The 15,449-nt window shown below is 36.2% G+C and overlaps 1 protein-coding gene across 2 annotated transcripts in view; it reads right to left on the bottom strand.

Annotated features, from left to right (window-relative positions):
- GABRA1 (gamma-aminobutyric acid type A receptor subunit alpha1) overlaps window positions 1–14,711 on the bottom strand; it is a 127,188-nt gene extending 112,477 nt beyond the window's left edge. Inside the window, exons 1-2 of one of the 2 annotated variants that reach the window (XM_075209872.1) lie at window positions 14,403–14,711; window positions 12,661–12,749 (exon numbers count right to left, since the gene is read on the bottom strand). In XM_075209872.1, coding sequence (XP_075065973.1) covers window positions 12,661–12,734 — 74 coding nt within the window. In that variant the 5' untranslated portion in view covers window positions 12,735–12,749; window positions 14,403–14,711. Of the gene's footprint in view, window positions 1–12,660; window positions 12,750–14,001; window positions 14,326–14,402 lie in introns of those variants that run through there. The other variant, XM_075209873.1, reaches the window with a different exon arrangement.
- Between the last annotated feature and the right edge of the window lie 738 nt (window positions 14,712–15,449).

Here is a 15,449-nt window from a genome sequence, read left to right on the forward strand (position 1 = left end):
GGGGATGTTTGAGGAGAAATAGCCTTATTTATATAAATATGAATGCTACTAGTTTAATGTGGGAGCTGGTTGGGGTAAATAGACCTATTTATTACATATGAATGCTGTTAACTGTATGTCAGGGCTGGTTCCAGGTAGGAGCACTGAAAGTTTTCACTCTTACATGGTTTGATCTCACAGACTGTCAAAACATGTTTCTCTACAATACTAGTCCAGTCCAATTCAAACCAAACTTTGTTTCAGTTTTAGACATTTAATAAAATAATTTAGAGACCATTTTAAAGTGCCATAGATAATCCTACTCTGTCATTTAAAAACACTAGATACAAAAGGACTTAAATATTGCTCTTTCTGCATTTTATGTCTTGGTTCTTTACTTTTTTAAAATATGCAAGTCTACATGCCCTAACTGGTTTCTGAGTTTTTTGCTAATAGCATATTTTACAAGCTGCTGTTTAATAATTTTCTGGAAATATCCCTAGGCTGTTTTTACCTGTGTTATGCCAATCTCTATGCACTATGCTGTAGTATACAGTGCAATACATAATACAGAACCCTTTACTTTTTTAAATTTCCCAATAGCGGTGCCATCCAGGTATGGAAATGCATTTTTACTTAATAAAGCAAGACTGCCCGCAGGCACACCTAGCAAAGGTCTTAGTGTAGGAACCCTCTGCCCTACTAAGAACCTTGGAGCTGCTCCATGAAATAAATTTTCCCAGGGGGGGAGAGGGGGGGTTCACAATTAAAAACTGGTGGTGGGTGGTTGAGAACAGGAGGACAAATCACTAGCTACAATCAAGAGATTGCAGCTTGATTGACATCCCCACTCCCAATCCCCCTCCAGCGCCACTTTAAATTGGCAACCAACCCCTAGGTCTCCTGCTGGAGGAAGAGGAGGACCTGCACTGTCACCTTTTACCAATGTAGCTTTAACATTTGCATTGCCATAACCACTATCAGGCTAAGTTGTTTTTGTCTAACAAAAGCAAAAAAGCTCTGTACCTCACTTAGACAAATTACACCCTTGATTCTTGTTTCTTTCTTATTACCTAGACGTATCTACAAATGTATTAAAATGTATTTAACATAATAATATTGCAACACTGTCTCAACCAACTTGAGAGTATAGATGATTTTATTTTCCCTTTGTTTCTTTCACATTTCCTTTTTAACTAGATCTGCAGTTTGCATATGTTAATTATTGTATGCTTTAAATATGTCTCCATGTGAACTTCCTTTTATGCTGCTTCTGAGAAAATGGCATTAAATAGTGAAAACTGTTGAGCTAAGCAATTGCATGTGTTTATGCTGTTTATCCTGATCATTAAACAGATGCTACTTTTTATTTATATTTGAACATTCTGCACTCAGAACAAACAGGATCCTATATGGACCTGCTAATATCAGGTCCAATGTGATTTCTAGTACTTTTATGTACTACAGTCATTGTGGGTACATTATTTTTATACTTTAAAAATAATGTACAAAGAGATCACACTTGTGTCATTTGGAATTAGCTACAGCTTGTTACCGTTTCATTATATCGGAGATTGCTTCAGATTTCTTCTATGTACTAACCCTTTATGAACCTGTAACCATCCTTATCGTTGGACTATAAGAGCTATTTGTTTGATATTATCTATGTCTGTTAATGACTACTTTCCCTTCCCCGCCATCCCGATATCAGAAGCTGGGAGACAGACTTCATGTAATGCTGCTCTCTATTGTTAGCTATTATGCATCAGGTTATGGGGGTTCCATGTTGTAGAGAGGGGTCAGGTTTGTTTTTAAAACAACTCTTTTAACAGTAACCACTCCATAAGCCAAGCATACAGCAGAATTTCTTTGGTTTCAGATGTGTCACATATACTTTACTATAGAGTATATCTGACCTTTGATTAATCATAGGCAGCGAGTTGTATTTGGAAAACAGACCCGGTAGGTCTATTACATGCATTTTTTGTAGAAAATATTGGAAGAGAGACTGCTAGCAACATTCGGTGTGAAACAAACTGCTCAATAAGAACTAACAAGAACTGAGGATAAAAGATTACATTTTTAAAACAGAACTGTATTTTTAAGAAAGTATTATTTTTATTCTTAACAGTTTTTCATTTAATTTTATATTATCATTTAGAAATGGTGGTGCAACGTAAGTAAATTGCAAGTGGCATTGTGGTTTCGCAAAGTTTACAGACCATACACTTATTTTGTTGGAGCTACTCATAGTTGTGCACAGCGAAATAAGCAACATTCACATTTTGAACAATATGATGGGTGGAACTCTGTGAATTATGGGTGCTCCAAAGTGCTGCAGGATAGGCATAAGTTACACAACATTGCAGGTGGTACAAAGCAGTAATTTAACCATGGAGGTTCCAGTATAATCCAAGTGAAGCAAAATCCTCATAGAAATGAACATGTAAATCTATGTATTTAGGAAAAGGATATTAAGTTATTTCTGACTTAAAATCAAGACAGCCCTCAATGTCAGTCCTCATATAAAGAATGAATGGGGGTCAAACTAGTATTTGATTAGAAAAACAATGCAATATTTTATTTAATATAGTATCTTGTTTGTGCTAATTAATGGTGTCCAATGATATTTATATTCAGTGTTTATAGCCACTCATACAGACCAACTGTTATAAATCCCATTTGTCCAGACAAAAATAGAATTGTGCACTTTAAATAATAAAGATAGAATGTAATAGTATTATTATTATTATTATTATTATTATTATTATTATTATTATTATTGTTATTATTAATAACCGTTATTTATATAGTGCCTACATATTAATCATCCACATGCCCCAGTGGAGCTTACAATCTATATTCCATACCATACACACATTGTATGTTAGAAGCCAACTAATCTGTCAATATGTCTTTGGAGTATCATAGCCCATATAAATGCAAACATGGGGAGAACATACAAACTTCACATAGATAGGGCCCTGCATGGAACTGTGTCTATGACCCCAGTGGAGTAAGGCAGCAATGCTATCCACTGTGCCATCGTGCTGCCCATGCAGGCCAAGAGAATTATTCCTGTACCTTTGTAACCAACACTAAACTCAAAAAAGGTGAACATTCGCATGAGCAAAGGCTACATTAATGCATGTGATGGTAACTGAAACTTTTAGAGTCTTAGTTGTGCTTTTCATAACAATTTGAGTGGGGCAGCACTCATTTCTTTCTCTGAAATAATCTCAATGGCACAAAACTTATAATTAGAAGTTGTAAATATGATTTAAATATTGAAGGAAGCATATACTATGATATATATGATATATATTAAGTTATTGTTCTGTACCACACATATTAACTGGTGTTTCATTTGGACAACTCTAGCTTTTGAAATAGTAATATGTACGTCCCACAGACTCTTTCTCATCCCAGATCTCTGACTTTATATACTGAAACAGCTGTTGCAATCGAGAACACAGCACCTTGGTTCAGATTCCAAATAGCTACAAATACATTAATCATATTGTGCCCTGATTTCTTCATGCATGGCATACTGATTATGACTCTTCCTATGTTCTTTTAGATAGTAATTAGTTGTCAAAACTCCACATGGATTTGGTGACCTCTTTCTCTTCATTCTGATCTCAAGACATATTTCAAACCCAATGGAATGTGTTTTACGTCAGTATCTATCCGGGAGGTCTACTCTATAATGTATCCTGCTATTGTGTTTTATACACATACCACAGTTATACCTTATGTGAAGTACTTTGTTTGTGACATGTGTTTCATTGTGTGGCAGAACTATATTGCTAACTGAAATTACAATAAAGCTAATAAATGTATTAACATGTTACAATACAGACTAAAATGCAATGTCACATCTCTATCTATCAGCTTTACCTATATGTTTATTTTTAGGCTAATATTCTGTCCTGCCAGGGCCAGTGCTACCATTAGGTGAACCTAGCCTAGGGCGCCAGTGGTTAAGGGTCACCTAAAACGCTGAACAAGTGATGTAATGTCACTCATCTGGTGTTTTTAATTTAATACCACATGGAGGGCATTAAGGATGAGCAGCTGGTAGCTTCATACATGTCAGTGTTAGGCTGGGTACATACTACAAATTTTTCCCCTGACTATTGTGCCAATCATACGATAAAGGACCATTAGGTTAGTATGTACTCTCCCCCTATCAGCGATTATCGTTCCAAAGCACATCGTATCATTGAATTTGATTTTATAAACGGACTAAAAATCTCTATAAACAATAGAAAGATGTTGGGTAAATTATGCCTTGTGTAAAGCAGATCTCTATAGAGTACAGGTGCTCACTGACCCCTGTGAACTGGTTCTGGTTTTGGTTTTGGATCTGGATTAGCTTCGTGATTTGGTTTTGGTTATGGCAAAACTGCCCTCATGTGTTTTGGTTTTGACTTTGTATTTTTTAGAAAAAAATCCTAAAATATGTTAAAATCACATAATTTTGCTCTTTTTTTGTTCCTACATTATTATTAACCTCAATAACACTAATTTCAAGTCAATTGCAGTCAATTTTGGTCACCTCACAGATCCCAATATTATTTTCATACACTTTCAGACAAACACTGCAGCGACCTGGCTGGATGGTAAGTGACAGAGCAATGACACAAACAAACGGCAGTTCTTAGTACATCTAGGACAGATTGGCACACAGCAATGGCAAAAAATAAAAATAGGGGTCCACCCACTGTTATGTTGGATCTTAAAAAGAAATCCAAAACTCGCAAGATCCAAGATCTGACGACGTAACAATGACGTTTTGTCATTGTTACACCCTCGTTTCCAATTCTGAGGGCGTGCGAAAGTATCGAGCCAGCTCAGCTCGGTACTCGGATCCCCTAAGTTCGGGTGTGTTCGGATCCCGAGGAACCGAGCCTGAGCATCTCTACTATAAAGTTTACAGAGTCATGATATTTTCAACCGATGGTTATGACAGATGACAAGCACAGATCTGAGGGTATAAATCTTGTTAAATGCGTCTAGTGTGTACACATGAATCGAAATGCTGATCAGGACTTTCAGTCGTTGGTAAAATCATTAACGATACTGCATTGGGAGAAATTTTCTGTAGTGTGTACCCAGCCTTACCCTGGGAGCATGGCGCTTGGGTATGATGTCACAGCCAAACACTATACTCCCAGTGTGAGGAACAGAGGATGCTGGGTGGGGCCCACTTCCAAAGCTGGTAATTGTAGTATGAATTCTCACAAATGTTCCCTGTTTACTACAGTATAGATTGACCAGAAGCCATAACTACTGAAATTTTGTTGAAATATTTTTGAAACAATGCTACAGTGTCCAGCAAAACAGGTAAGCCTAATTGCTGGAGAACATATCAAACATTTTTAAATGATGTTTTTCAACAGTATAACAAAGGACAAATGAATAACAATGTTCCCATATCATTAAAGCAGTTGTGGAAAAGTATAAAAAATAATACTTTTAAAAAAACTTCTTGAAATCAATTTATGCAGAACACAAAATGCATTTAAAACATTATTCACAGAACGGCTTTGTTATAGTGACAATGTACTAAAAATAATAGGTGAATACGCAATTGAGTTTTACAAAGTGACAGTTCTGTACTAAAGGGAAACCATCATTAAACATATTTTAGTTCTATTTACCTATCATCATAGCTTAGAGTGTAACACTGTAGAAAGACAGATTAATTATGTGTTTGTTATTTTTTCTTCACAATATATATCTTCGATGTTTTACCGTAATAATATTGCAAAATGGGTAGTAGTGTAATTTATATTACAAAATGAACTGGTAGTTGATGATATCATCAGAATGGCTAACAATATGGGCAGCTTTACAATTATTTCAGTTATCATTATTTATGTATAATACATATGAGACAATAATATACCTGTCGGTAAGTTAGTATGTCAAACTATTTTTCATGTCGACCCCTTCACTGCACAGATGCTGAAATGTTTCTGTAGCTCATAATAAGTGATATACAGTCATAGCCAAAGTTTTGAGAATGACACAAATATTATTTTTCACAAAGTCTGCTGCCTCAGTTTTTATAATGGCAATTTGCATATACTCCAGAATGTCCCAAAGAGTGATCAGATGAATTGCAATTAATTTCAAAATCCCCGTTGTCAGGGTTGTGGAACCAGGAAATCGGGTTCCCAACCCGATGGAGCACCTTGCCATAAGGCAAAAGTGAAAACTAAGTGACTCGGGGATCAAAACATCAAAATTTTGGGTCCATGGCTAGGAAACTCCCCAGACCTTAATCCCATTGAGAACTTGAGGTCAATCCACAAGAGGCGAGTGGACAAACAAAAAGCCCAAAATTCTGACAAACTCCAATCATTGATTAGACAAGAATGGGCGGCCATCAGTCAGCATGTGGTCCAGAAGGTGATTGACAGCATGCCAGGGCGAATTGCAGAGGTCCTCAAAAAAAAGGTTCAACACTGCAAATTTTGACTGTTTGCATAAACTTAATGTGATTGTCAATAAAAGCATTTGACACTTATGAAATGCTTGTAATTTTACTTCAGTATACCATAGCAACATCTGACAAAAAGGTCTAAAAACACTGAAGTAGCAAACTTTGTGAAGACCAATACTTATCAAACTCAAAACTTTTGGCCTTGACAGTATACTGTGGTGACCTGGATGTATTCAAGCAAGCAATTAGCAGAGTATGTATAGAAAAACAAAATAGCAAGAGACCTATTTGTATATACTGACAGTGGTCCTTCCCTTCCCACAGTGCACTCTGTTTGTAAGCTAACAGGCTATAATAACAAATAGGGGGCAGCAGTGACCAAGCTAGTGTGTGGTTCTCCTATACAGCCCCTTTTTACTTCAAGCAAGTTGTGCTAACTGGTACTATATTGCCCACATAAGCCCACATATTATGCATAAGTCAGAGATTTTTATTGCTAAGATATAAGGACATATCAGACATAAGAAACCCCACGTACTTTTCATAATAATTTAACATTTACTTTATTTATAAGGAACCACAGAATCTGTAGCTCCAAACAATCAACAAAATATAAACAGATAAGTAAGGGGCATGTACACTAGTATCTCAGAAAGGACTAGCTTTGAATTAACATAAATTAAAGAAAAAGTAAACCACAAACTCTTTCATATTTTATTCATCCAACAAAATAATAATATTGTTTTATGTGGGGCTGATAGGTCCACTTAGAAATGTAAGTCTGTGTAGCAAATCTATTGTCATCTATGTGCAGTTTTTCCATTGAATTCCATGTCTGGGATATGTTATAAATAGGAACCATGTGGCAAATGGCTCACTTTACGTCAGGAGCTCATTAGCGCTAGTTTAGCAGGTACACGCTTTTTTTATGTTTACTTTGTTTTTTGCTGTTGTTGTTGTTGTTGTTTGTTTCTTACTGTATTGCCGGCGGCATTGACGGCTGCCAACACCTGACTGTCAACAAGTTCATTGTCTATATTTCATATGATTCATATGGTATATATAGTACAGTATTAATCTTCTAAACAGCTCCCACTGACACCTCTCCAGGAATTGTACCCCATGGGATAAAATTAACTACATTTGACTTTAGAGTACAATCTGAAGGAGAAAGAACAATATAGGGCATGGATACATTACTTTAAATGGGCAAGGAATGTGATTATAAGAGACAAATGATAATACAAGACTTAAATACTGCTGAAGATCAGAAAGTTAGGGGAATAATATTGAAGGTTACAAGGGAATTTTTTTTCTTAAATTCAATCCTTCAGAAAACAGGCAGATTGTGCACTTACAGACAATAACAAGTGTGTGAAGTAATAAAAAGGGAAAATGACAGTAGAAAATGACCAACATACAGCATCTCCACTAGTAGTTGGGGTTGGGGAGGATATTTGGAGTTTCAATAATTAAGGATCATAAATACAACATTTTTGAAAGTGCTTCAATGTGAAGATAGAACGACACTGTGGTGCCAATTGTCACCCAAATGTAATGATCTTGTAGTGAATGCTACCCGTGAAACAGTCTTTATTGTAGCATTCAGTTCACTTGGCTCACCAATTACTGTATAATCCCGCCTTCACCAGAGGATCATTATCGTACGGGGACAATTAAAAATGCATTGTACTTTACTCCTGAACGGTGTTAAGCAGAGACATGCTAAGACATCTACATCATCATCTACACTGAAAGAGTAAAATATAGTCTGTTTTCTTTGAGCATAAATACAAAAGCTATACACAAGGAGATGTGTGACAATTAGTGGTAAGATGACAGAAACATCAGGAGGTTCATCTTTGACAGATTAAGTTTAAAGGTAGAGGTGGCAGAAAAATCTGTGAAAGGAGATGGATATGGATTTGAAACAATTTGTACAGTTCGGTGTCATCACCGTAACAATAGTACTGAAACAAAAAAGTGTTGATTATTTTGCCAAGAGAAGCAGTTTACGTAAGGAATAAAGGTGTCCAGCACTGATCTTTGAAGCAACCCCACATGTAGAGAAAGCAAAGAGACTTTCCGAGAGATGCTGAAGGGGCAACTAGTTATATAGAATAAGATAGATTGGTATTCCTTAACCCAAGGGGATACAAGTTTGTATGTGAAGGAGGATGATTAACAATGTCAATAGCTACAGATAGATCTATAATAATTAGTAAGATTTAATAACCGTTAGCCAGAAAACTGTTGGAATAATTAGTTGTAGCAGATCCATTGGAATGCATCAAGCGGAAACAAAATTCAGAGTTCACCAGAGCGAATGAAGATGTGTAAAGACCAAGACCAGAGTTTAGAAATTTGACAATAATTATCTAGAACTAGATAGTGTTATAGAAATGGGAAGCAGATTGTAAGTAATTTGGTGAAGTGATGAAAGGTTCATGGTTATGAGTTTAGGAACCAATTTACTTTAAGATCATTGTAAATATGAGTTATAAACCACAGCAGCCAATCAGAAATATCCTTTAACTAGTTAACATACTGAAGTGGCATACAGTGAGAACGTTATCCTTATTCCTAATGTACTCCTTATTTGTTTTCGGCATGCATATTTTTATATGTGCAGCAAATTAGTACAATGTATGAATATTCTATAATATAATAAAACAATGATCCCTATTGCGGAATCAATTAGGTTTATGGTGTTAACAGAATACAATTTAATAAGTTAGATGGGACTTGAATCACACTATACAAGGTCAGAGTGCTTGTTTTGAAGTCATTGTGGTAAGTGTTGTGATATGTCTATCAGATAAGAAATTAATTAATAAAAAATTTAAATATACAGCAGATATTTATAATACAGTATTATACATTTCATGCACATCACAATACTATGATCACCAAGAGCGATCAGGTGGGAAGATATCACAGTACATGTAAGATCTAGATTTACCAAACATAAGCATAGACAGAAGTATATTCCAAAGCTGTATAACCAGACTAGGTAGCTACAATGACCATGATGGGGACTCCACCGTCCATACAAGATGTATATAGGGGAAGGAAATATCAAGACACTTAAAATGTTTGTATAAGATTTTCTCAAATAGTAAAGTATAACACGAGAACACCTAGGCCATTCACCTTACAGCAATAGCTTTGCTGGGGAAAAAGAAATGGAAAATCTCAATGGAGGAGCACACAATGTTCCTCAACCTACAAGAGGCCCAAATTGCATCCAGCGGAAATGGAATGTTGGAGCTTAGATGAGCGAAAAGTGAGCAACCTCAATCTCTTTATTTTGTTTGTAAATTATTATAGATTTGGACAATTGCAGAATGTCACTGTACACAAAGGGCCTCATTTAGAGTCGGACGCAATGTGCGTCTAAGATGTGCAGGAGTGGGAGTGTGCCGCAGCTTGGTAGGGTATTACAAGTGGCATGCAACCCGAGTTGCGTCCCACTCGTAATACCCTACCAAGCTGCGACCAGTTCATGCAGCTAGCTAACTACTAACACCTATTTTCTGCCGCACATTTTAAGCCCTTTTTTGACGTGTGTTGCGTCTGCGCCTTACTGCGTCCAGGATTTAGTTACGGGGTCACACTCCCTGTGTCTATATTGTACAAGTTCACGCCCCCACACTTTCGAGTTCGTCCTTTCCCTTGTACTAAGCAGCGAGCAGTTGCAAGGGTAAGTTGCGTTCGATATGCAGGCGGATATGGTGCTTGCTGCACATGCGTGATTGTGGTTTTGTGGTCGATGCGCCTAAAACGGTCTTTGCGTCCGACTCTAAATGAGGCCCAAAGTCTGTTCCAGGGCAGGACAAATAATGCATTTGCTCCACTCCCCCAGGTTCTCCTGGCTCAATTGATTTAACCTGGTTTTATTGTGAAATACATGTTGTTATAGCAGTATTTGATATTTACTTTATCTGCAGAATAATTTTATTTTTAAGGGGCATCTTAATTACTTTTCTTCCCCTCAACCCCAAGGCCTTTACACCCTTTAAATTTAAAGCTGCAGTATTGATATTGAAGCTAATGTATATATTTATGGTGCTGATTTCTATTAAAACATTTTAAATATATGTCTAATAGTGTGCAGCAATAAATGCTTAATATCAGTATGTGACAATGTGAATAACAAGACGCTTTGTGATTGTTTAAACCACACTGCATTGAACCTTCTGCAAGATTTTTCTTTCTTTTACAGTTTTGTGGAGTACCTTTATTCTCTAGAAGTAGCACTTTATAAACACTTATTGTCTGGCTACAAACTGATCTGCGCACAATTCTCAAGGAGACCAGAAGGGCATCAAGATTAAGGTGAATGTCAGTTACAAGAACACCTTAGTGGTTGTGATCTGAATGAATAGAAGATGCAGCCAATATGGGTAGGGAAGCCACGCGAAGATAGAAAATGATGGATGAGAAACAACATGAGCTGAAAATTTGTGATAAGCAATAATTATAACCTTAATAGGTTTCTTGGCTTCAAAATTTAAGCTGAATTCCCTGATCAAACAATGATTAACTTATTTTTGAGACAGACTTAATTGTGCCAGAGATCATATTCTTCTTTCATGAATTGGGAAGATACAGAAGGAATCTGCTTCCCATGCTATAAACATTATAATGATATATATTTAAGACACATATTAACAAATTATAGTGACAAAAGGAAGGTGAAGGCATTTAATCATCAACATTTAACTACTTAAATAATTTTGCGAAAAAACATAGCAACCACATACTTGTATATAAAATCATGCTCATACAAAAATAGGGATATCTCAACGCCCACAAGACATTGAATATGCCAAAGAGAATGACACACGTTTCTATCTTTGGTTGTTCTGCAGTACTGCAAAATTAAAGGCATTGATATTGCTACAGTGTATTTTTTGCAACTTCATATGTTATTTTTCTATCGTATTTACTGTTTAATGAAAATGTGTCAGTATTCCTAACCCTTAGCATATACTAAAACACTGTACACTGACTCCATCTACAGGTCATTATCATAGTGGCACGTGTTTTACTTTCTATAGGGCTCAGCCATAAAAGCTTCCCAGTGCCTGACAACATATGCTTCTGAGAATTTCAGTGCTATGATATAGACAGATAGATAGATAGATAGATAGATAGATAGATAGATAGATATAGATACACTTTCTAAACCCAAAGAAACAGTATTTTACAAACACTAAAATATAAAAGTAATAAAATGGACAATGTACCAATCTTAACAAACAAAACAAAACAATAAATAAGCAGAAATCAATTTACTTTTTTTTTAAAAAAAAATACACCATTTGTAACAAAACTTTAATTTAAACAAATGAAAGTTATCCATACCATTGCTTAAGTGGCTGGTTTAGCCAACTTTGGGATTTATGAATCTAAATACATTTTACTGACACCGTATTGTTTTCCTAACAAATATTTGTTAAATAAAATATGATGCAGGGCTTTGAGCAGTGATCAGTACTCGCCCTGAGGAAAGAACAAATTAAATCTAAACTCATCTCCAAGCTTTCCTGTGACACCTTGATTGCATCTAGGTATCTGCAGGCCGCTCTGACATTACACCAACTAAGACTTAGCACAACAATGCATAAATCATTGGCAGTGTATGCTCAAGAGAAAGTTTACAGATATTGACTAGACTTAAGGTATGGTTAATGTGTATTTTTTAATAAGCAGTAAGAACATAAACTATATTGATGGAATTAAGTGCATTTACAACTTTATCCATTTGCAGGTTTCTGCTGATACTGCATTTATGTAATATACAAATCAGTGGTGAATATTTTAACTAAAATAATAATCTCATTAAAAAAAATATATTTGATGCCATCAGTTGTTAATATAATATCTGCCACTTATAAACATGATGTAGCATATTATGAGCTGTGTATGATCAAATGATGCGGCTTGTGTCATATCATAATGTACAAGTTGTTCATTTGTGCTGAACTCTCCAATCTAAATACACTTTGTTTACAGATATGAGGAATTTAATATCATATTATAATAGGATGTCAAAGTAACGGGTTAAAACAAATGAACTGATGAAGTTGATTTTTTAAACTAAACAGAAGGCTCACTTTGATTTTGGTATCTACACAAATAAGGAAAAATACAATAATGTAGATTCTTCTGCAACTGTGTCTCATAACCGGTAGTAAGTTATGATAGTGAAGTTTACTCACCTTATTTCTGTTAATATATTTAAAATAATTGTCCAGGCCCATAGACAATCTATCAAGATGGGTTTCCTCTTCATGGTAACTGTTTGGGGCTGTGAAATAACATAATTAAAGTCATAAGAAGAACATGATTGAATAAAGTTTGCATTTATTTACAATGTAAATGTACAGTAAGTATACTTATTTACAAAGGTATGCATGACTGATAAAAATGACTCTTTACATTACAAGAAAGCAACCTGCCACCCCTGAAAAATAGGTGTATGTCAATGTTAGGACTGCAAATGTATTATTTTACATCCGTGGATGCATTATACCAATGTGGATTGTGTTTCAAATAGTTATATTACTGTATTTCGAACAATATGTGTTTCAGCTCTTCTGAGAAAATAATAAATGTCGATGAAGTGAGTCAGCTATCAACATTCTTGAAAGACATCAGGGTAGAACTTCATCTCAATGCGGTTTTAGGAATGCATTTTCATCCCTCGTAGTTGACCCTTCGCAAACAGTAGATCTCTTATTTCCAATTCTACTTGATTCTCAAAGCTGCTCCCTATATTATTTACAGTCATCATTGTTACAGGTGAGTTTCAGGCTTTGACACACAACCCGTTTAAGATTAAAAACAATAAACTACAACACAAGTGCACAAAAGCCCATAAATCTGCTCTACCTCCTCAATTTCCCCTCTGCTTGCTTTGGGGGTCTGTCTGTTCTAACACTGCACTCACATATCCCCATATAACACAAACTCAAGCAAGAATAAGTTTTCCATATTGTCAGTAGAAATGTGTTTCATTCCTTGCAATTCACAGTTATCTAGGTGAAACTTCTATTGTAAAAATATCCATTCACAGCTCCAGCAGCTCTAACCAAGTCATATTGCCCCCACCATATAACCCTCATTTTAAGGGTGGCATTTGGGTTTTAGGAACTGTAAATAAAACCCTCATAATCCCCCAAGCCCCCTCCATTCACACACACCTCTGGGGTAGTTGACACCAATAAAACACAGTTAATACATTATTCCCATGTAAACACTGTGCTAAAACAGACGTGTATGACAAACGGGTTGATATGCAGCCTCCATTGTTACTCTGACAGCACATGCTGAAGGTGCTTGATGAGAAACGTGCATGAGGTTTAATCATTTAACGCTGCGTGGATGTGGATGAATGGTATACATAAGACAATACTGCATATACGATCTGACTATGTAAATGTAGCATGCACTGAAAACACAGATGTGCTGCTTTGCTAAACTATCCCTCTCTTCCCTAGAATCTTGTCTTTCTTGGAAATAAAATGCAACAGAACCAATAGCCACCTCACGATGCTTACCTTAAATCTCAAGCTCCAATGCTATTACATGTCCCTAATAGCCAGAATACAACATATTCATTGTCTTTGAAAGGAATTACAGACAGAAAAAAAACGCAGAGGTTCTATCAGTCGACCAAGTGGTACAGACTTGTAGATAAACAAAACCACATTAACTCCTCAATGAAAGCATATTCTATGTCCGCCACCCTCTAAATCCCGCAGACTTGTTCAGCATGTATGGAAAACAAAATAAAATACAAGTAATCTTAAAAACTGTCCATCGATCGCTGCGGATTTCCAAAGTGAGAGAGAAAATGGTTACAGCTTTAGTGAAGCATTTTGCAAACAAGAAAAAAAAATGATCACATCGTGCCATAGGATCCTAACTGATGGCATTTATGAAATATAACAGTCCTTACCTATGACACCTCTGATGCTCGGGGAAAGAGGGCAAAAAAATCAGGTGGGGGAAAGAAAGGAGGTCGCTTGGAAAATCCAGTCTTGTGAAAGTGACTTGGAGAGCCAGGGAACAGCAGAGAGTGGTTGACTGCTGCTGGGAGTTCTCCACGGCCCTGCCTCTCACTCATCCAGCAGAAGCAATCACAAGCGCATCGCTAACTCCCTCCTTGAGATTCAACCCCCCAAATTCTTTGCCAGTTTGGAGATCGCAGCTACAAGAATGCTTTTTTTTTTTCCCCTTTCCTTTTTTTTTTCTTATTCCAAGACAGTCCCGGGGTAAACCGGATGTGAAATAAGCTGTGACTTCATGCCAGAGAGATTTTATTTTAGAAAGGAAGGTGGTACCAATCTCTCATCTATAGACCAATCCGCCCATATTATATATGCAACACAATTTAACTTGCACAGCTCTCGCCCTTAATCCCTTCCTCTGGATGCAGCCTCAAATCAGTTGGCACAATGTAACATTTTGCTTTTTTATTTTGTGATGCGGTTTCCAGAGAAAGGGTTATTTGGGGAGGGGGTGACGAGTAATGTCATCTAACGTTTGTTTGCTGTCTTTTTTTTTTTTTTATAAACTATATGACCAGAGTCTCTTGCAGTGAGTGAATCCGGAGGATCTAAAGGCTATCAAAGTGATGTTACTTTAGAATCATGATTAATATTGTTTGTTCAAGTACATACAGAGCTTGTGGCATTAAATAGCTTTAGCTCGTAGGTCATCGGACGTTTCCGACTCATTTGCAAAAGTGCACATTGTCATTGGTGGTTTTTATTTTTATTACTGTAAGTTTTATTATTTTTTGGTACAAACTAATAAAGTATTTATTAAGGTAAGTGCGACTGAGTATAGTGAAAGTTGTTCGAAGTTTATCAACTGTTTCATGGCAGTGAGAAGCATTAACTGCACAGAGGAACTGTCCATGGTGCTGAAAACGAATGTGGAGTTTAGAGAACAATTTAGTAGTACTGCCATGGATTACACTTCAACTTTTCCTGTGCCGTTC

Source organism: Mixophyes fleayi, chromosome 4, assembly GCF_038048845.1.
Source record: "Mixophyes fleayi isolate aMixFle1 chromosome 4, aMixFle1.hap1, whole genome shotgun sequence".
Classification (NCBI taxonomy): domain Eukaryota; kingdom Metazoa; phylum Chordata; class Amphibia; order Anura; family Limnodynastidae; genus Mixophyes; species Mixophyes fleayi.